At 44.1% G+C, this 23,375-nt stretch overlaps 1 protein-coding gene across 1 annotated transcript in view; it reads left to right on the forward strand.

The window, feature by feature from the left end:
• Positions 1-21,675, forward strand: part of LOC128413489 (uncharacterized) — a gene marked incomplete at its 3' end in the record, with an annotated part of 68,369 nt that extends 46,694 nt beyond the window's left edge. Inside the window, exons 9-15 of the mRNA XM_053387489.1 lie at positions 7,166-7,301; positions 8,185-8,306; positions 9,384-9,533; positions 17,766-17,920; positions 18,951-19,098; positions 19,403-19,584; positions 21,561-21,675. Coding sequence (XP_053243464.1) covers positions 7,166-7,301; positions 8,185-8,306; positions 9,384-9,533; positions 17,766-17,920; positions 18,951-19,098; positions 19,403-19,584; positions 21,561-21,675 — 1,008 coding nt within the window. The remainder of the gene's footprint in view (positions 1-7,165; positions 7,302-8,184; positions 8,307-9,383; positions 9,534-17,765; positions 17,921-18,950; positions 19,099-19,402; positions 19,585-21,560) is intronic.
• Positions 21,676-23,375: the final 1,700 nt, after the last annotated feature.

Below are 23,375 nucleotides of genomic sequence, written 5' to 3' on the forward strand. Positions count from 1 at the left end.
CTTCTCACCCTCCTTTATTTTTTCTAAAATTTTATCTTTTTTCCATTTTGGGCTCTCTTCTTTATTGTATTCTGTTGGATCAGAAACCCCCTCATAACTGCTTTACTTGCGTCCCAGATTATTCTTTTTTCAGTAGTAGTATTCAAATTTATCTCAAAATAGTCTCTCAAGGTTTTTTGGGCCTTCTTGATAACCTCTTGATCTCTAAATAAGGTGTCATTCATCCTCCATCTGAAGGAACCGATTGGTGTTAGTTTCATCTCCATTTTCACAGCATTATGGTCGGAGCAAGTTTTTGGGCAAATTTCCACTTTTTGAGTCTTAGGTGCCAGTCCTCTAGTTATCCATATTTGGTCAATTCTTGTCCATGTCATTTTGGCTTCAGAGAAGAATGTTCCCTCTCTTCCTAGGGGGTTCTTAATTCTCCAAATGTCAATCAAGTCCATATTGTCAGTCAGTTCAAAAAAGGTTTTTGGTAGTCTGCCATCTTTAGTTACAATCTGTCTCTGCGACTTGTCCATATTTGTAGATACCACTCCATTCATATCTGCCATCATAATGATGTTGTGATCCATATAGTCTAACAATGTCTCGTGCAATTTCTTAAAAAATTCAGATTTTCCCTCATTTGGTGCATAAACTCCTACTATTAAAAATTTTTCTCCTTGTGATCGAATTTCGATTGCCACAAATCTTCCTTGATCATCTTTAAAAACAAATTTCGGTGACAGGCTCTCTTTGGTGTAAATTACAACTCCTCTCTTTTTAACCTTATCCGATGAAATAAACTCTTGACCCAATCTTTTATTAAACAATACTTTCCTGTGTAGCCTTATCACATGTGTTTCCTGTAAACAAATTAAGTCCAATTGTTCCTGTCAGGGGCTCAGGAGCAGGAGCACTGGGGAGAGAGGAAATGGAGAGCGAAGGGGAAGAATCTGAGGGCAGCGTAGGGGAGTATGACAGTGACCCGAGAGATTCCATGAGCTTCTCCAGCGAATCAGAAGATTCCCAGAAGGGGGCGCCAACGGTCAGGGCAAGGGGGGTCCCAGGGGGGACGCACCAGAAACAAGGAGCCAGAGGGGAACCCCAAAGCAGCAGCGGGGGATCAGGACCAGTTTCCCCACCAGAGCGTAGTGGGGGGGAAGAGTCACATGTGTCAGGGCCAGCGTCTCCTCCAGCGGGGAGAGAAAGTGAGTCAGGGCTGACCACGCCTCCAACGGAGGTGAGGTCAGTTGCAGCTAGCCCCCCCCAGAGGGGGAAGCAGTGACAGCAGCAGTGAAAAGGTCAGGAGGAAAGTTACTGGCTGGGCGCGCGCGCCAAGTTCAAATGTACAGGCGCGGGGGACAGCAGGAGACCCGGATGGGGAACCAGCTCCTAAAGCCCGCCGGAGAGAGGGGGAAGGCTCAGGGGATTCAGCGTCAGAAGAGTCTAGAAAGGGCGAGACCCCAACGGCCAGGCGGATCCAGAGGTGGAAGGAACAGAGGAAGAGGTGGAGTAAGGCGAGAGTCTTAAACTGGTGTCTGGGGGGAGGAGATTCAGATGGAGCATCAGCGATCTAGAGTTTGAGACGTAGAGCTGCACGCTCTGGAAGTGAAACTGAACTTCAATAAAGACTTTTGTACTTAACAACGAAGCAGCGTTGGTCCTTTGTGAGCTGGGACCTCGGGCAGCTCTGACAGTTCCTTTTTCAATAAATGAAAAACTTTCCTCCTCTTCTCCGGGGAGTTAAGTCCATGAATGTTCCAACTTAATAATTGCAGAGACATGGTGTATTTATTCTACTTTCCTCCAACTGCTCCCAGTAATTCCTCTTGTTCTGACGGTGGTATCACTTTTTCTAATTTGTCCAATCCCAAAGGTGGTGGTACTATGTCTAGTACTCCTGGTTTTAAAGCTCTTAGCTCTTCTAGAACTTCTTTTTGCAGGTCTTCTTCATGGTCTCTCAGGAATTTTTCCTTGTCTTCCACTGATCTTATTTTGAACTTTTTCCCTTTAAAGGTAAAGGATAGGCCTTGAGGGAATTCCCATCTAAAAACAATTCTGTTACTTCTCAACAGGGCCACCAGATCTCCGTAGTTAGTTCTAAGATCCAATAAGTATTTCGGAATATCCTTGAATATCTCCACTCTTGAATCGTTTATTTCCACGGTCTTCTGGAAGTGCAGACTCAGTATTTTATCTCTCTCTTCTTTCGTTCGGAGGGTAACCAAACAGTCTCTCACCCTGTTCTTTCTCCCTCCTCTTCCAAGTCTAAAAGCACTTACTATCTTGAAATCTTGCTTAGCATCCAAATTCCAAAATTCTGCAAATTCCTGCGTAAGAAAGTCACTTAAACTGTCTTTTTCCAATTCAGGGACCGCCCTGATCCTCAGATTAGTCTGTTTTTCCTTAAGTTCGATCATAGACAGAAGCGACCGGTGGTCCTTTAGCTCTTTGCATATAGTTGGAATCTTTTCCTCTACAGCCAGCACTTTTTCCTTTGCTTCCTCAACTGCCTTTTGGTTCGAAGCGGATTCTTGCAACAGTCTTTCAATAGCTTCTGTATTTGAGTTCACCTTCTGCCCCAAATTGTTGATGCTAGTAGTATTTTGGTCAATTTTAGTAGTCGCTTCAGTAACTTGGTTACTTAATTTTTCCAAGGTTTCAAAATTTTTATTTAATACTGAAGTGAATCCCTCTTCAGTAGCCATTCCTTTAGACCCAACTTGTGCAGGATCTTTTCCTTGTGCAGGATCTTTTCCTTGTGATGCAGAAGGGGCAGATACAGATGCAGAGGCAGATATGGATGCTCTGCGCTGCTGCGTTACACTAGTCTGCTGCTGTCTAACCTTTCCTGATCTTGTTGTCTTTTCCTGAAGCAAGTCTGCCATGCCACTTTATCTAAGGATCTGAAAATCAAGGTCAATCCCACGGCCAAAACTTGTTTTGCTGTGGAAGTTTCCCAGGCCAGTCGAGAGTGGAAAATCCCCTGGCTAGTTGCAACAATTTCAAAGTTCCTCTAGGGGGACACAGTAACGATCAATGGTATTGCAATAGAGTCTCTTTTCCGATTTTCCAAAGTCCCCCTTCTACAAAAGAAAAAAGCAACAGTTCCAAGTCCAAAGTAACCCTCAGAGTAAAAGTGTCTCACTTGCAGAGTTAACTGTCACAAAGTTACATTGTCCATAAATAGTGTGATTCTCAGTACAGCAATTTTATTAATCTGGCAGTCCGTTCCCAAGGATTAAGTGGTGGTCTTTACTCCTTTTTCTCTCCACTTTTTTTGCAGGCAAAATACATTTTCTCCTCTTCCCTCCCCTCTCCTGCAATTCAGGGAGGGAAATCTTTTAATTTGACGTTAGGATTTAAGTCCTTTTAAACCCAGCTCTCCAGCGTTAGCTTGATCAGTCTTTGCTTTGATCTATATACAAAAAGGAAGGCGGACTTCCTGTTTGCGCCTTCCCGTTTCAGTGCCAAATTAATCCTATTTTCCTTAAATTCCCCGGTCTTTGAACTTGACCTACTCACGGGTAGTTGTTTGTTAGCCAAATTGTCCCAGGAAAAAGGTCAGCGCTCTCCGGCAACAGCTGTGCGGCTTCGCTCCACGGAAGAAGCAGTTGGCTCTCAGCACCGCGCCTATCTCCCCGTTTCGCTCCGGGACCCCTTGCGGGGTTCCCTCGCAGTTAGGGGGGCGCTGAAGGTGCCCGCTGAGTCCCACGAACACAGGCTTCTCCCGCCTGTAGTTTTCTAAGGGGTCCCCGCATCGCCGTCGCGACTAGACCCGATTTCCGTGGAGCTATTCCCTCACAGCTGGAGGGAATCCGCCATTACCGATGGTGCCGCCTCCGGAAGTCAGGGTAAGCCAGTACTTAGAACCCCCTAATGATGGTGGGAGTGGCCCAACTAAATCATAATGTACACGCTCAAATGGCTCAGTTACTTTCCTATCTGAGCACCTACCCTTGAGTGCAACCTTAATGTTATTCTTGCAACAGGATAGACATTGTATAAAGAATTTACATGGTTTTAAGTTTAGGCCATTAACAATATTCTTTGTCTTAATTACATCAGCAAAATTCAGATGTCCCAGAATTCTGTGTGCTTCATGGGCACACCCGGAATGTGGCCTTACATTCCTCAACCCCTGGCTTGACTGTGCTGCTCTGCAATTTATAGGCGATTGGGAGTAGGTGCAAAAATACAGTCTATATAAACCATCAGAGTCCTGGGCATACAATAGATGTTTGTTCCCATCGAAAAACTCACACATTGACTTTAAGAAACGCACAGTTATGCCTTGACGAGCAAAACATCTTACTGACAATAAATTGTCCACTGACGGGCAGTAAATGCAGTTCGCTATCGTAATGTTTAAAGAGTCAAGTTTAATAGTACCCCTGCCAAGCGACTGCAAGACTTGTGAATTGGCTAAATGTACATTACCAATTTCCTCTTCAAAAGAAATAAACAAGCTTCGATCATTGCAAATGTGCTGGGATGCTCCTGAGTCCACAATAAAAGACTTCCACTTGGCACCTTTAATTCTTTTACGATCTGTACTCCGAGCTCGCGGCTCGTTTCTGTCTTTACGGTACGATGTCGGCTGCTGGGCTGACGACCGTGACTGACGAACAGAAACAGACTTGGGAGTACTTTGCTTTCTTTTGGATCTGCAGTCCTTTGCAAAATGTCCCTGCTTATTGCAGAACCAATAACGCTTTGCAGCTTTAAATGCAGTCGTATCACCACAAGTTTGCATATGGCGTTCCTCATTGTTTCTGGAAATAGGAGTGCTTATGGCACAAGCCTCCCTTCTATCCAACTCGCCCATTAATCTTGCCGTTATCCCTTCCACAGTTAATTGTGCTGGTGGAACGGCAGATATCTGGCTAGCTACACCATCAAAGTCCTCATTAAGGGAACAAAGAATGATAAAAACATACTGAATATCAGGTATCTCTATGTCCCTTTGAATTAATTTGCAGCGTATTGCCTCCAGACGTCTCAAATGTGCTGCCAAATCAGATTTTGGAACAAGAAGGAGACAAATTGAAATTGCAGAGTTTTGAGAAACTAAAAGATAAAGTGTGAGACTGGCTTCATTATTATCAAATAAGGGAGGCTTACAATCTGGACAAAAAAATTGGCTTCCAGGTGGAAAAATCAAAATTGGAAACAGAACTGTTAGACCCCAAAACTAAGATACTATCAAGAATATATAACTTGCTGTTGAAATGGAATACTCAGGATTAAACGGTTAAATCTGCTATGATTAAATGGGCACAAGATGTTGGACATAACATTATGTTTGCTGACTGGGAACAGTTGTGGACCACCGGTATGAAATTTACGGCATGTAATGCCTTAAGAGAGAATATTATGAAAATGATATACAGGTGGTACATGACACCAGTCAAGCTTGCAAAAATCTACCATTTGCCCGATAATAAATGTTGGAAATGTAAAGAGAATGAAGGTACATTCTTTCACCTTTGGTGGACTTGCCCAAGGATTAAGGCTTTCTGGGAGATGATATATAATGAAATGAAAAAGGTATTTAAATATACCTTCTTGAAGAAACCAGAGGCCTTTCTCTTGGGCATGGTCGGCCAATTGGTGTTAAAGAAGGATAGAACTTTTTTAATGTACGTTACAACAGCAGCAAGAATACTCATTGCAAAGTACTGGAAGACACAAGATCTTCCCACCTTGGAAGAATGGCAGATGAAAGTGATGGACTATATGGAATTGGCGGAAATGACTGGCAGAATCCGAGACCAGGGAGAAGAGTTGGTGGAAGAAGATTGGAAGAAATTTAAAGATTATCTACAGAAACATTGTAAAATTAAGGAATGCTAAAATGATGTCGGAATGAAATGAAGCGGTTTTAGCAACAATGTTAAAAGGAGTATGTAAAATGGATTGTTAATAGATGAAAATATAAAGTTATAATATGTTAAGATAAAGAATTAAGATAAAAACAAAGAGGGAAAGGATTTGCTGAATTAACCATTCGAACTGGAATACAAAAAAGGGAGGTGTGAGGAGGTCAGGGAAACAAGTAAATGAAAGGCAAGACATGGAATGATGGATTTATTTTTAATTGTTTTTATTTCCTCTGTATTTTGTATCTTTTGTTTTCTTTTTTCTATCTCTTTATTACTTTTGTAATTTCTTTTGAAATTTTAATAAATATTATTTTTTTTTTTAAAAAAGTGTGCTGCCAAATCACCACCAGGCTGCAACTTGGTCTGGTACAGCTGCTTGAAAAACGTCAATGCGGACGCTGACTCTTTTCTAATATGCACTGCTGCAAGACTGTCCCACATTTCTTTGGCAGTTTTCTTATTTCTTATATAGACTACTTGCTGGTTGCTGACTGCCAAATTAATTATTGCCCTGGCTTTCGCATCTCCTTTTGACCAAGCATTAGTTACAGGGTCAGGAGGGTCATCAGTTACATAGGTCCATACTTCTCTAGAGGTCAAAAGCGCCTCCACCCGAAAAGACCATAAACTATAGTTCTCATCTGTTAGCTGTGGGAACACCAGAGCCTTCTTGGCTTCTGGAACCCGGTCAACCATTCTGGAACTCTTCCAGACCCACAGAAACTACACTAACAGGAGAAGGAGTTTTCAAACCTTTCTCAGAGTCCAAAAATATGCAGTCATCCACTCAGCAGCTGGGCCCATAACCAAAGATGTTAGCTATTTGCAGTATAGTAGCACTGCAGAGAGCTTGCTGGGGAGACCATGCATTAAAAAGGGACTCAAAAATAACTTAAACAAGGTTTTAATAACAAAAACAAAAACTCCTTATACACTAAATACATCATCAACAAACCAGACCCAACCACCAACTCATCCCCCAGGGTAATGGGAGAGCTAGGTGCTGCTCCTTATATACTACACCCAAATGCTGACACAGCCATTCAATGAATGACACAGCCATTCAACATTCAACCATTCAACATTCAACCATTCAACAGCCAGAACTGAGTTCCAGTGAGTTCTGGCTGGGGGAAAAGCCCTGGGGCAAGCCTAGGGTGGGCCACCTAAGCACAGCTCTCTTGCCCTGCGCCCCTCTGTCACCTTTGCCGACTGAAAGCATGCCAGACGGTTTTCTCTTGCTGGGCTCTGTGGGACGAGGGCTGACTGTGCATCTCTCTCTTTCCACCTCCTAGGTATCCCAGGATTTCCCCCTTCTTGGACAGCTGGTGGCGCTCTTGTCCCTTCACCTCGCAGACAACGTGAAGGAGATTGGCCTGCAGTCAGCGGAGGCCTTGTACCATCTCCATTACATCATGATAGCCAAAATGGGTGAGGGTGATGCTGGGAAATGGCTTGTTTCTTGTAAGCCGCAGGGTGGGAGATCTGTAGCCCTCCAGAGGCTGCTCCAACTCCCATCATCCCTGAGTGTTGCCCATGCTGGCTGCTGCTGGTGTTGATCAGGGAGTTTAGGAGGGCCAGAATTCGTGCCAGCACTGGCCTAACGCCAACACCCCGTTGGCCAGAGATGAGAGGGCAGTCTTGGGGGAGGGATTCACTGCTGAAGAACATCAGAAAAGCCTTCTGGACCTGACCAGTGGCCCAGCCCAGTCCAGCATCCTGTTCCCACAAGGGTTGACCAGATGCCTGTGGGAATCCAGCAAGCAGAATTCAAGCTCTTTCTACTCCTGTACTTTGCTGCCTCTGACCATGGAGGCAGAGCATAGCCATCCTGGCTAATAGCCATGGGTAGCCTTCTCTTCCATGAATTTGCCTCATCTTCTTTGAAAGCCATCTTTGTCCGTGGCCATCAGTGCCTCCTGCGGCAGGGAGTTCCAGAGTTTAGCTGTGCACTGCAAGAAGAAGGACCATCCTGAAACTTCAGTTTCATTGGAGGTCCAGTTGTTCTCATGTTCTGACGGTGAGAGAGAAAGCTTTCTCTCTCCACTTTCTCCATGCCATACATTGTGTCTCCTCTTCCTCGCCATTTTTCTAAACGGAACCCCCCCCCCCAAATGCTGCAACCAGCTCCACAAGCACCCCAGTCCTTTTGGTTGCCCCCTTCTGAACCTTTTTCCCAGTTCTGAATTATAATTTTTGAGGTGAAATCGATAATTGTTTTTGTTGGTTCCAGTGGGAAAACTGGAGGTTTTGAGCAGGGAGCACTAATGCTGGGTTCTTTTGCATGCATATTCCAAAACCCGACCCTGCTTAGGTAAGGAACTGGAGAAGAGGAGGAATAAAAATAAGAAAGGCAACATGGTCAGATGGGTCCGAGAAGACTTCTTCATCCCTGGGCCCTCCCTCTTCCACTACCACATCGCAAAAGTGGCCAAGGTAGGGGTGGCTTTTTGTACTCTTTATTGCTAAGACCGCAGCCACTCCCAGTTAGCAAAGATTTGCTCACTCGGGCCAATGGGGCCCTGCCCCACCAACTTCAGCCTGCCCTCAGGCAGCCCACGCCTTCTAGGGATGAGGGAGAGATTCAGAGCAGTTCACACTGGAAGCCAAAGCTATCAAATCGAGGCTTTCAGAAACAATAGGAGAACTGAAACACAACCCGCCTTTGAAATTCACACGTCCTTGAATTTCGCAATGCCAAACAGTGTGTAAAAAAATCCATGCGTGAGCTATTAGTGTAAATAACATTCAGAAATGCATTGTATTAGAATAAATTGCTCAAAGACAAGTGCCCGGTAGCCTAAACTGCATGCAGAATTCTACTTATTGAAATTCTACCAGGTGCTGGGAGACCTAGGGTTCAGATCCCCACTCAGCCCTGAAACTCACGAGTCAGTCACAGTCTCTCAGTCTAACCTACCTCATGAGACTAAAACGGGGAGGAGAGAGAACCATGCATTGCCACCTTGGGCTCCTCAGGGCGGAAAAAGAATAGGAAAAGTTGACTCATTCGATACATCTTTCACAAGGCACTGCCAAGCCAATGAACTATGCCAACCTTGTGGTGGGTGTTTTTGTTGTATATTAAGAACTAAACACACAGCCAGCAGGTTCCCACCCAGTCTGTTTGGCATTGGTTATATAACGGATAGCCACTATTATTCACCCTCTCTGTTCCTGCGAGAATTTTTTTTTAATTTTCTAGTCTGATTTTAGATTGAACCTCTTCATGTTCCAATGTCATAACCAATTTAAGATGTGGATCGGAAATAGCAAGGCGTCACCTGACTTTTAGTTTTCTTTGTTGTAAAATCTTTCAGCTACTTAAATAAACACATAAACAGAATCACCGAATTGTAGAGTTGGAAGGGACGTGGGGGTCACTTAGTTCAACCCTCTCAAGGCAGAGTGGAGATGTCTTTCACTTGGTTTGTGAAGGCACCCTTGGACTACTGAAACGTGGTCAGAGTGTGGAGCAGAAGAAAACTCCCTCTTCTTTCTTCTTTGTGCCAGGCTTTTGGGGAGCACCTCAAGCCCAGCCAGATCAACGAAGTCGTGTTGAAGGCGATTGACAACCTGACAGTGGAAGACAGAGCCGTCTCTCAGGCTGCAGGAAAGCTCCTGAGGTCCTTCCTTGAGGAATGTGGGATGGAAATGGAGGACGTAAGGCTCAAAACGGAGGCAGGGGGAGCAGGTTTCCTCTAAATTAAACATTCTCTTCGGACTTAGAATTAGCTTGTTTCTGGGAAGTAAGAAGGCATTGTGTGGGAAGTAAGAAGAGCCAGTGTGGTGTAGTGGTTAAGAGCGGTAGTCTCGTAATCTGGGGAACCGGGTTCGCGTCTCCGCTCCTCCACATGCAGCTGCTGGGTGACCTTGGGCCAGTCACACTTCTCTGAAGCCTCTCAGCCCCACTCACCTCACAGAGTGTTTGTTGTGGGGGAGGAAGGGAAAGGAGAATGTTAGCCGCTTGGAGACTCCTTCGGGTAGTGATAAAGTGGGATATCAAATCCAAACTTCTTCAATTTCCGTGTCTGTGGCTCGCGCCTCTGTTTCCATCCTGCTGCAGTTTGGCTTCCAAAAATCAACCCCCCTGTTTTTCATCTCGCTGTCTGCTTTGGTAGTATTTTAATTACATTATTCCACCCTGTTCATTTCAGTGCAAAGGAAACACAATGTGTACAACACTGAGGTCAATTAATAAAACTTTGCTATGATCAAAATGATCACCCTCCCAAAACTAACCTACCTATTCCAAACCCTCCCAATCTGGATTCCCCCAACACAACTCCACAGATGGCAGAGAAAACTACACTCTTTTATCTTCTCACATAAAAAACCAAAAATAAGCCCCAAATACCTGCACCTCCCCACCTCAGAAGGAAGATGGGGAATCCCCAACATAGAAGCATATTACATTGCCAGCCAAATACTCCATATAATCCCATATATACTAGAAGATGAGACAAAACAATGGGTGCACCTAGAGAGGGACATAATTGAAAATACCAACCCCATCCCCACTAATCCCCCTGCCGTACCACCCATTATTCCACCATGCAGCACAAAACCTCCAAATAAAAACCTGGCAAACCAAAGGCTTATATCGCCTAATAGACTTCTGTAAAAATAACAAACCTTTGTCAACACAAGAAATACAAGACAAACTAGAAGACACCCAAATGCCCTGGTTAACACAACACCAATTACATGCCCTCTTAAACAATCCAACAGTAAAATCAGCAGCAACTAGGCCCCTGATAACCTTTGAAAACCTCCTCCTAACAACAAAGGGAAACGGTAAAAGGATGGTATCCGCAATATACAAAATACTACTCCAAAATCCCACAAACCCCCTAGAGGCAATCAAAAAACAATGGGAGAATGACATAGGCTATGAGATTAACCCCACTCAATGGATCAGAATGTGGTCTAACCCCCCCCCCCTTTAAATCCATATCAACGAAAAGAACTCACTCTGAAACTCACCTACAGGTGGTACCTAAGACCAAGAAAACTAGCGCTAATACGCCCAGGAACCTCACCAAAATGCTGGAGAGGGTGCACCTCCACAGGCACATACCTCCACATGTGGTGGGAATGCCCCAAAATCCAACTATTCTGGACAACAGCCATACGAGAAATATGTAAAATAACTAAGCAAGTACTAGACATCACCCCAGAACTGGCCCTACTAAACATCTTCCAAGACAACAATGCCCACTTACACCACAAAGAACTCATAACCCACCTACTTTCAGCAGCCAGAAACACCATAACCAGACACTGGAGAGACCTGTCAGGAGTAAGCATGGACCAATGGTACCAAATAGTATGGGAAACAGCCCTACTAGAAAAATTAACCAATAAACTGAAACTGACACGGGGACAAACAGAAGAAGACGCCTTTATCCTGGTATGGCTCCCCTTTATCACAAACACAGCCCAAAAAGACAATGACAATAATCCACCAACAGCATACAAATCAATATGGCTAACCTGATCCAAAACACCCACTCACCCCACTCACACACGAAAACAAAGATCACCACAGCCAATCACAAACAAACAACCACACCCTAGGCCAACCCCAACCTCTCTCACCACCAAAGGAACACAAGTGAACAGCAGAGAACCGGCACGAGTAACGCTGACACCAAACCCTACATACATTAAGCCAAATAGAAACAGGTTCAGCACACTTTCTCTTTTTATATATATATATAATATTTATTAAAGTTTAGGAATTTATATAAAACAGAATAAACAGAACAGTAAAAACAAAAACAATAACAATACATACAATCCAAAAAAGAAAAAACACACATACAAAACAGGTATAATTTCCATCCCTTATATTCATAAAACTTACTTTCCCGACCTCCTCATACCTCCCCTTTCTGTATTCCATTCTCTAATTAAGTCAATTCAGCAAATCCTTTCCCTAATTTCTATGTACTTTTTAACCTTTCTTTTCTTAACCACATAATCATTACAGCTTTTAACTCCTTAATTTCTAAATCAACATCGTTCTAGCCTTCAATAATTTTACAATGTTTCTTAAGATAGTCCTTAAATTTCTTCCAATCTTCTTCCACCGTCTCTTTTCCCTGGTCTCGGATTCTGCCGGTCATTTCTGCCAGTCCCATATAGTCTATCACTTTCATCTGCCATTCTTCCAAGGTGGGTAGATCTTGTGTCTTCCAATACTTTGCGATGAGTATTCTTGCTGCTGTTGTAGCATACATAAAAAAAGTTCTGTCCTTCTTTGGCACCAATTGGCCGACCATACCCAGGAGAAAGGCCTCTGGTTTCTTCAAGAAGGTATGTTTAAATACCTTTTTCATTTCATTATAAATCATTTCCCAGAAAGCCTTAATCCTTGGGCAAGTCCACCAAAGGTGAAAGAATGTACCTTCAGTCTCTTTACATTTCCAACACTTATTATCAGACAAGTGGTAAATTTTTGCGAGCTTAACTGGAGTCATGTACCACCTATAAATCATTTTCATAATATTTTCTTTCAAGGCATTACATGCCGTAAATTTCATACCGGTGGTCCACAACCGTTCCCAGTCCTCGAACATAATGTTATGACCAATATCTTGTGCCCACTTGATCATAGCTGATTTAACTATTTCATCCTGTGTATTCCATTCCAACAGCAAGTTATACATTTTTGACAAATTCTTAGTTTTGGATTCTAATAGTTCTGTCTCCAGTTTTGATTTTTCCACCTGGAAGCCAATTTTCCTGTCTGACTTAAAGACCTCCATTATTTGGTAGTAATGGAGCCAATCTCTCACTTTATCTTTCAATTTCTCATAACTCTGCAATTTCATTACATCCCCTTCTTGCTCCAAAATTTCCCAATATTTCGGCCATTTAGACTCCATATTAAGTTTTTTCACAGCCTTTGCCTCCATTGGGGACAACCACCTGGGAGTTTTGTTCTCCAGCAGGTCTTTATACCTAATCCAGACATTATACAGTGCTTTCCTGACAATATGGTTTTTAAAAGCTTTATGAGCTTTGACCTTGTCATACCACAAATATGCATGCCACCCAAAAATATTATTGAACCCTTCTAGATCCAAGATATCTGTATTCTCAAGAAGTAGCCAGTCTTTCAACCAGCAAAAAGCCGCTGATTCATAATAAAGTTTAAAATCTGGCAGGGCAAATCCCCCCCCCCTTTCTTTTGCATCAGTTAATATCTTAAATTTTATCCTGGGCTTTTTGCCCTGCCAGACAAATTTTGAAATATCTTTCTGCCACTTCTTGAAACAGTCCATCTTGTCAACAATTTGCAATGTTTGAAACAAAAATAACATTCTAGGCAATACATTCATCTTTATAGCTGCAATTCGACCCAACAAGGAAAGCTTCAATTTTGACCAAATTTCTAAATCTTTTTTTACCTCTGTCCAGCATTTTTCATAATTATCTTTAAACAAATTCACATTTTTAGTTGTCATATTGCTCCTCAAGTATTTCACTTTCTTAACCACAGTTAAACCTGTCTCATTCTGAAACTTCTCCCTTTCCATAGGTGTTAAGTTTTTTTCCAATACCTTAGTTTTGGATTTATTCAATTTAAATCCTGCAACCTGGCCAAAATCTTGAATTAGTTCTAAAACCCTTTTAGTACTAGATTCTGGCTCTTGTAACGTAAGTACCAAATCATCTGCAAATGCTCTCAATTTGTATTGTTTAGCTCCGACCTGTACTCCCTTAAACAACTGGTCCTTTCTAATCATATTCAGCAAGACTTCCAGGACTGATATAAAAAGTAATGGAGAGATTGGGCACCCCTGACGTGTCCCTTTTTCTATCTTAAACTCTTCCGTAACCATATTGTTTACAATTAACTTTGCTTTCTGCTCTGAGTATATTGCACCTATACCATTTTCAAATCCTTGGCCTACCCCCATCCCCTGAAGATTCTTCTTCATAAAACTCCAAGAAATATTGTCAAAGGCTTTCTCCGCATCCACAAATATCAAAACTGCTTTAGTATTTATGTTCACTTCTAGCTTTTCCAAAATGTCTATTATATTCCTTACATTATCTGACATATGCCTTCTCGGGAGAAAGCCCGCTTGGTCCCTGTGAATCTCCTCCATCAAAACTTTTTTCAGTCTCTTAGCCAGAATATCAGCAAAAATTTTGTAATCCACATTTAGTAACGAAATAGGGCGGTAGTTCTTAAGTTGGTTCTTTTCAGTCTCAGTCTTTGGTATAAGTGTAATATAAGCTTCTTTCCACGTTTCTGGTGCCTTTTTCCCCTCCAAAATTTCATTACAAACTTCCTTCATAGGTTGTAATAGCCACTCCTTTAACGTTTTATAGTATCTGGAAGTAAGCCCATCCGGTCCCGGAGACTTGCCCAGTTGCATATTTTGAATGGCACCTTCTATTTCCTGTTCAGTTATTTTCTGGTTCAAACGTATTTTACTTTCATAAGAATTTTTTTGTAATCCGTAAGTCTTGAGAAAATTGTCTATATCTGTCTCTTTCTGTGGCCCTTGTGTATATAATTGTTTAAAATATCTCTGGAAGCAGTTTCTAATCTCATTTGGCTTATATACATTCTTTCCTTTCACTTCTAGATTTGTAACCGTATTTAATTTTTGTCTTTTCTTCATTTGCCAAGCCAATAGTTTGCCGCATTTATCTGCTGATTCAAATGTCTTTTGTCTCATTTGTTTAATTTTCCATTCTATTTCTTGATTCATCAGCTCCATATATTGTGTTTGATACAATTTGATTTCTCTCAGAATCTCTTTGGACTTTGGTTTTGATCTTAGTTTCTTTCCCCCTTCTTTTATCTTCTCCAAAATCTTGTCTTTTTTCTCATTTTGGCTTCTCTTTTTTATTGCATTTTGTTGTATCAGAAATCCTCGCATAACGGCTTTACTTGCGTCCCAGATTACTCTTTTTTCCACATTAGTGTTCATGTTTATTTCAAAATAATCTCTCAAAGTTTTTTGGGCCTTTTTGTACACTTCTTCCTCTCTAAATAAGGTGTCATTCATCCTCCATCTAAAGGATCCAGTTGATATTTGCTTCATCTCCATTCTTACTGCATTGTGGTCGGAGCAGGTTTTTGGGCAGATTTCCACTTTCTTTATCTTTGATGCCATTCCTCTAGTAACCCAGATTTGGTCGATTCTGGTCCATGTCATTTTGGCTTCAGAAAAGAAGGTTCCCTCTCTCTCAAGAGGATTCTTTGTTCTCCAAATATCAATCAAGTCCATATTGTCAGTCATTTCAAAAAAAGTTTTTGGTAATCTTCCATCCTTAGTGAGTACCTGTCTTTGTGCTTTATCCATATTAGTAGATACTACTCCATTCATGTCTCCCATCAAAATAAGATTATAATCCATATAGTCCAACAAAATCTCATGCAACTTCTTAAAGAATTCAGATTTCCCCTCGTTCGGTGCATAAATTCCTACGGCTAAAAATTTCTCTCCTTGGATTTGAATTTCAATTGCCAGGAATCTTCCTTGTTCATCTTTAAAAACAAATTTCGGTAGTAATTTTTCCTTTGCATATATCACAACTCCTCTTTTTTTAACTTTGTCTGATGAAATAAATTCTTGACCCAATCTTTTATTCACCAATATTTTCCTTTGTAACCTCGTCACATGTGTTTCTTGTAAACAGATCAAATCCAGTTGTTCTTTCTTCAATATATGAAAAACAGCTTTCCTCTTTCGAGGCATATTCAAGCCATTACAATTCCAACTTAGAAGTTGCAGAGCCATGATGAGACTATTTACTTATTCCTGTTGCTCCAAGTAGTTGTTCTTCCTCTGTCGATGGTTTCAAACCAAATGACAAGTTCGATATGTCTGATATATCCAGTGTTCCTTTTCCCAATGATGTCAGTTCCTGCCCGGAATCCACCTCCTTCTGTAGATCCTCTTCGTGGTCTCTCAGGAATTTGTCTTTATCACTCAATGTTCTTATTCTTATCTTCCTTCCTCTGTATTTGAAAGATAGGCCTTGTGGAAATTCCCACCTGAAGAATATTTTGTTTTTCTTCAATAAAACGACCAGATCTCTGTAGTAGGTTCTTACGTCCAAAATGTGCTTCGGAATATCCTTAAAGATCTCCACGTAAGAATTTTCAATCTCCAGGGTTTTTTGATAGTGCAGATTCAAAATTTTATCCCTTTCTTCCTTTGTCCTTAATGTTATTAAGCAGTCTCTTGCCTTATTCTTCCTTTGTCTTGTACCAAGCCTAAATGCACTCACTATCTTAAATTCTTCCTTCTCCAGGCCCTGTTGCCAAAAGTCCAAAAATTCTTTTGTCAGGAAGTCCACCAAGTTATCTTTCTCACTTTCCGGAACCGATCTTATCCTTAAATTCCTCTCTTTTCTCTGCAGTTCAATCATAGACAAAGTCAGATCATGATCCTCCAATTTCCTGATGACCGGTGGTATCCTCTCTTGGGTGAGAACCGCTATTTCCTTTGCTTCCTCTGCAATCTTTCGAGTTGTGGCCGAGTCCTCCAAAAGTCTTACAATAGTCTCTGTGTTGGAATTTACCTTCTTTCCCAATTCATCAATACTTTTCGTGTTCAGATCAATTTTTGCTGAGATCTCAGCCACTTGTTTATTAGTTTCCTGAATTTGTTTATTAGTTTCCACAACTTGTTTACTTGTCTCTGTTCCCTGCTTCGTTAAATATTCCAAAGATACATTAATCTTGCCAAGTGCTTGTGCTAAAGCGTCTTCTGCTGACATAACTTTTGGTTTAGTTTGAGAGGCAGCAGCTGTGCCCGTGCCTCCGGATGTTGAAGCTCTCCGCTGGTGGGAAAAATCAGTCTTGTATTGTCTGCCTGATCTTAAACTTCTTTCTTCAGACTTCCCCTTTTCTTTATCCATAACACTCTCATTCGGAGCCAAGGTCACGTCTTACTCTTGTACTTTGTTTTGAGAAGGAAATTTCCACTGGCTCTCACTCTGGTGGCTTGATTGTTATTGTAACAACAAAGTCTCCACTAGGGGGAAAAGTTCCAGCTTCACTTTGTAACTTTATAACCAATATCTCTTAAAAGCCCCCTTTTTTCCAATTAGCCACAGTTTCAAATTTATTTTCAATGCTATTTTATATATAAGTCCATTCAAAGACACTGTATCTTTACATAAAGTTACTGTTGTAAACAGTCCCAATGTATTGACAGTCCACCATTCAGTTTCCATGTCAAGGCAGTCCGACTCCAGAGATCAAAGCAGCGGACGTTCTTTTTAAGCGTTCCTTTCTTACAGGCATAAAAAGTTCAATTTCCACCCCCCTCCGCTCCTGTCAAATGTTGGGGGGAAATACTCTTCCAAACGATGGATTACTAGTTCCAAAAAAATATTCCCTCTTAAGTTACAGCTTTCAGTCTCTTTGCTTCAGGTTATTTACACAACGGGGAGGCAGACTTCCTTTTTGTACCTTTCCCGTGCAGTACCAAATTTCTTCCCAATTTTGTTTCAAATTAAGCCCGTTATTACTACTAATGAGTAGTTGCTTTAAAGTCCAAATTTCAGAGAAGAAATCAGCGCTCTCCGATCATGGCAATGCGGCTTCACTCAGCAGGCTTTGTCAGCGACCCTCAGCACCGCGCCGTTCTCCCGCTGCCGCTCCAAAGCCTTTAAAAAGGCTTCTTTGCGGTTTTGGGGGGGCGCAAAAGGTGCCCGCCGGATCTCTTCGCTCACAGGCTTCCGCGCCTGTGATTTTTTAGGGTCCCCGCTTCGCCGTTGCGACAGGACCCGAACCCGCGGAGCAGGCTTCCCCCGGAGCTCGGGGGAAAGTCTGCCATTAATCGCCGGCGCTGACTGGAAGTCCTCCAGGTTCACCACACTTTCTCATCCTGGTCTTCTTTAATCTTCTTCCAGCTGCCTATGGTTGTGAAGGAGATTTACAACCATCTCCACCAGATCCCCGACACCCGCACTAAGGAAGAGACGCTTTCGGCTATTGTCAGCCTAGCCACCAAGCGCCTACAGCCGGTCGTAGACAGCCTGTTGGACTGCTCGATGGAGTGTGATGAGTAAGTTTTTGTGATGTGAAAATGGGGAGGGGTAGATTTAAGGGGTTTCTTAATTTATATTTATTTATATTTGTCAGGGACTCAGGAGCAGGAGCACTGGGGAGAGAGGAAATGGAGAGCGAAGGGGAAGAATCCGAGGGCAGCGTAGGGGAGTATGACAGTGGCCCGAGAGATTCCATGAGCTTCTCCAGCAAATCAGAAGATTCCCAGAAGGGGGCGCCGATGGTCAGGGCAAGGGGGGTCCCAGGGGGGACGCACCAGAAACAAGGAGCCAGAGGGGAACCCCAAAGCAGCAGTGGGGGATCGGGACCAGTTTCCCCACCAGAGCGTAGTGGGGGGGAAGAGTCACATGTGTCAGGGCCAGCGTCTCCTCCAGCGGGGAGAGTGAGTGAGTCAGGGCTGACCACGCCTCCAACGGAGGGGAGGTCAGTTGCAGCTAGCCCCCCCAGAGGGGGAAGCAGTGACAGCAGCAGCAGTGAAACGGTCAGGAGAAAAGTTACCGGCTGGGCGCGCGCGCCAAGTTCAAATGTACAGGCGCGGGGAACAGCAGGAGACCCGGATGGGGAGCCAGCTCCTAAAGCCCGCCGGAGGGAGGGGGAAGGCTCAGGGGACTCAGCGTCAGAAGAGTCTAGAAAGGGCGAGACCCCAACGGCCAGGCGGAACCAGAGGCGGAAGGAACTGAGGAAGAGGTGGAGTAAGGCTAGAATCTTAAATTGGTGCCAGGGGGGAGGAGACTCAGACGGAGCATCAGCGGTCTGACAGTTGAGACGTAGAGCTGCGCGCTGCGGCTCTGGAAGTGAAACTGAACTTCAATAAAGACTTTTGTACTTAACAACGAAGCAGCGTTGGTCCTTTGTGAGCTGGGACCTTGGGCAGCTCTGATGATATTGAATTTCGTATTTGCAAAAAATTGTGCTCCGAGTTGTGGTTTCTTTCTTTGCTAATGTATGTGCAATATAAAGAAAATATCAAAGGCCTGACTTTTTTTAAGAAAAGGAAAAAGGAAAAATTCTGTTTTGAAAAATTGCAGAAGTGCCGCAACGATCTGGAAGTCGTTGGTCACCGATCCGTATTCCAGCGTCAAGCTGCTGAGACCCCTCCTGAAAAGGCTGCAGGATGAAGACCCCAAAGCGGAAGTCACTTCCAGGCGACGCAGCACTTCTCAAATGCCAATGGCGGTACAAAACCACTCAGTTTCTCTCTCCTGGATTGTTTTGCATGGGAGCTGGATGGGGCTGGGGGCTTCTTGCTGGGAGGGGGGTGCATCTTAATAAGTGGTCCATCCTGTGAGCACCTGCTTTGTATGCAGAAGGGCCCCAGCATCTCCATGTCGGGGAGTCCCTCGCCTGAAACCCTGGACAGCCACTGCTAGTCAGTGTAGACAACACTGAGTGAGATGGACCGGGGCTCTGAGTCGCGTCTGAGATCTTGATCTGACGATGACCTCTGCTGAATGCCGTTCTCCTGTCCTTGTCCCTCCAGGCTACCAACGCTCTGTGTCATATCCTGTCGTTGCCTGAGGCTGCAGGTATCCTGAAGAGCAAGTTCCACCACCTGCTGTTTGCACTTAGCACTCGGATCTGTTTTGTCCATGAGGCGAGAAGAAGAGGTTCGAGGGCGACAAGTCTAATCCCGGAGCCCTCTTTGCATCTCGATCCGCTGACGTAAGGGACCTGCTAATGCATTTGGGGGGGCCCTCCCTTCTCTCTCTGACCCATAGCGGTGATGGCTCAGCCCTCCCCCAAGAGATAGGCTTCATTTGGACAAGGAGGTTCTGCTTAGGTTAGATAGCTAGGAGACCCAGGCTTCCCCAACCCCTGTGCTCTTCAGTCGCTTTGGACCACAACTCCCACCAGCCCCAGCCAGCACAACTGGACTGAAGATGGGAGTTGTAGCCCAAAACATCTGAAGGACCCTAGGATGGGAGAGGATGTTGGAGACTCTCCCGTACGATGGGCTGATTTGGGTGTGGTGGACTCACGTGTCATGAAACCTTAAGTCTCCATCACAGCCGAAAGGTTGCCGCTTGTGCTGGAAACATGGGGGAGGCTGCAGGGGGTGATGGTTGGGGTTGGACTGCAAGATGTCAAGGACCTAAAACTCCCCAGATGAACCTACCCAGACCTTGCGCTCATCATCGGAAGCCCCTCTTCACGTGCCTCCTCCACACAAGAAGGGGCCTTTTCTGTGGTGGCTCCCCATTAGTGGGTTGCTCTCCTCAGGGAGGCTTGCCAGGTGCCTTTAGATGCCAGGCAAAAATGGTCCTCTTCAATCAGGCCATTGGCAGATTAACCTCCTATGCCCTTTCAACTGTGTTTGTTGGAGGGAGAGGAGTTATTGGTTTGCTTTGGTTCTTGTTTTTATTCTGTATTTTGTGCTTTTTAACTTGCATTTTTATGTTGTGAACTGCCCGGAGATCTACGGGTGAAGGGCAGTATACAAATTTTTAAAATATAATATTCTTAATTCCTTCACTTGACTCAGGACCGCTGTGCAGGCCCTGAAACAACTGATTGGGCGTGTTGAATACCTTGACGAATTTGAGGTTTTGGGCTGCTGGGATATGCTGTCAAGTCCAGAAAGCTTTTTCGAAGGCATTCGTCTTCTGGCAAGGTAAGAAGGTGAAAAGGACTGGCAGGTGAGGCATGAAGAGCAAGGCCTGCTTTCTGGGGAAATGGGGATAAACTTCTTATTTATTTCAGAAAATGTACCATATTGTTCACTCTATAAGACGCAATTTTCCCCTCCTAAAAAGTAAGGGGAAATGTGTGTGCGTCTTATGGAGCGAATGCAGGCGGGAGGCTCTGCTCAGCGTTCAAGTACAGTGGTGCCTCGCAAGACGAAATTAATTTGTTCCGCAAGTTTTTTCTTCTTGCGAGTTTTTCATCTTGCGAAGCACGGTTTCCCATAGGAATGCATTGAAAATCAATTAATGCGTTCCTATGGAGACCACTTGCCAGGCTGGCGGTGCGGAAAAGGGCTTTTCTCCCCACTGCAAGCCTTCAGGACAGGTACGGGAACAGAGGGGAAGGCGCGCAGCGCTTCTCCTCTGTTCCCGGGGCTTGCGGTGGGAGGAGGGTTTTTCCTCCCCACCGTCAACATTCAGAACAGCATTCTGAATGTTGGCGGTGGGAAGGAAAACCCTCCTCCCACCGCAAGTCTTCAGGACAGCCATCCGAAGGCTGGCGCGGGGAGAAGGTCTCTCCGCCCCACCGCCAGCCTTCGGAGCAGCCTTCCGAAGGCTACCGGTGGGGCCGAGAGACCTCCTCCCGCCGCCAGCCTTCGGAGCAGCCTTCTGAAGGCTGCCGGTGGGGCGGAGAGAGGAGGTCTCTCCGCCCCACCGCCAGCCTTCGGAGGAGGTCCGAGGACAGTGGGGAAGACGCGCTGCGCTTCCCCGCTGTCCTGGAGATTTCCCTATGGGCTTTCGTCTTGCGAAGGAAGCCCATAGGGAAATTCGTTTTGCGAAGCGCCTCCAAAACGGAAAACCCTTTCGTCTAGCGGGTTTTTCGTCTTGCGAGGCGTTCGTCTTGCGGGGCACCACAGTAACCTGGTGGTGGTGGTTGTTGTGCAGGAACGCTGAGCGGTTCTTCCTGCCAGCTTCAGGCTTGTGAATCCTTTGTCTCTTACTCTTATGTTTCAGGACCTTGTTCACCTCCTCAACTGAACAGTACAAGAGGATTGCCCGATTGGCACGCGAATATATGTGCTGTCCAAACAATAAGAAGAGAGCCATCGGCATGGCGTTTTACTTGGAGGTAGGAACTGGAAAAAGGGAATGCCTGTTCTAATGTTTCTAATGGTTTCTTTATTCCTCGCAATTTAACTGTCAAATGTTCTTTAGCATTTACACATTTTTTATTTAATTGTACAACTTCAGCTGCATTCACTGCTATCATGTCTAATATATATGGACAATATTTTTTTGATAGAAGATGAATGTATACATAATAAAAGATGCACTTACAGTGGCTTTGCTCCAACTTAGGGGATGTCCGACTCTGATACAGACACTTCCATGACCTAGCGCGCAAGTTACTGCAGGCAGCAATCATACAGGTATTCCGTTAATGGATGGACAAGTCTTCACCTTTGGAAGGCTAAGATTTTTCTTAAAATTACATTTTTATATGTACTATTGGAAACACCTTAAAGCTGGTATAAGTTCATATGTATTTATTTTTGCCTGCTTTAAAGATTGATTTATGTGTGTCTGCTGGTTTATTATATATCTTTTTTTCTCTTTGTTCCACTATGTATCGGGGTGGGGAGACATAATAATAATAATAATAATAATAATAATAATAATCATCATCATCATCCTTTGCTCGTCCAAATAAGCTTTTTTCATTTATTTATTGAGGCCACTAAGTCTTTGAACTGAAGAGATTTCTCCAGTTTCAAGCCTCATCTCATGCTCTTTATGAGCCAGGTCCAAACCCTCCTGCAGTTCAGACCCAGCTTAGGATGCATTTGGTTCAGCATGATTCCAACCAGCTCATACTCCTTCCTTCCCTTTCCCACCAAAATGTACCTGACTGTGAAGAGCAGAGGCAAATTAGATTGGGAGGGCCATGCCCGGCCCCAGAGGTTGGAATGCGGGGTCCAGGCCCACCAGAAACCACCGGAGAACTCCATAGTTCCAAATGGAAGCACCAGTCTAGCTTCTGCTGCGGCCAGTTTGGGATGAGAAGGGGCAGGAGGGGTCATGCGTGGCTGGGTGCTTCTTGCTGGAGACCATTGAACTGAAGTGAGCTGCTTTGGGGGCCAACCTGAATCAATCCCAAAATAACCCGTTCAAAAAAATTGTTATTGAAATTGATTTGTTTTCAATATTTTTCTTTTTCTTTTTCTTTTTGTATTTGCATAAAATTGGAAAACTTAATAAATATTTATAAAAAAACAAAAAACAAAATAACCCGTTCAAGAGGTGCTTTTTAGAAACTGAGCTCACACTCCAACTGTAAAACCATGACATTATATGCTTATGAAATACGTGATATTTGTTGTCTGATAAGGGGGGGCGGCAGCTCTATACCTTCCATGGGTCACAACAAGCCTGGGGGTCAAAACAAGGCACCACCTTCTCAGGTGAATATCAGGCTTGAGTCCATAAATGTTGCTTGACTTTATCTGGTGTCACTTAGGATCTGACGGTGAGACGACCTGTGCTGCTGCCGCTGCCCTTTCTGGCTGTCAAAGCCGAGACGACCTATGCTGCTGCACCTGCCTCTTCTGGCTGTCAAAGGCTCGACGACCTGTGCTGCTGCCGCTGCCCCTTCTGCCTGTCAAAGCCTGAACGATCTACGCTGCTGCCTCCGCCTCTTATGGCTGTCAAAGCCTCAACGACCTGTGCTGCTGCCTCTGGCTTTTCTGGCTGTCAAAGCCTCGACGACCTGCGCTGCTGCATCCGCATCTTCTAGCTGTCAAAGCCTCGACGACCTGCGCTGCTGCCGCT

Source organism: Podarcis raffonei, chromosome 5 (genome assembly GCF_027172205.1).
Source record: "Podarcis raffonei isolate rPodRaf1 chromosome 5, rPodRaf1.pri, whole genome shotgun sequence".
NCBI lineage: Eukaryota > Metazoa > Chordata > Lepidosauria > Squamata > Lacertidae > Podarcis > Podarcis raffonei.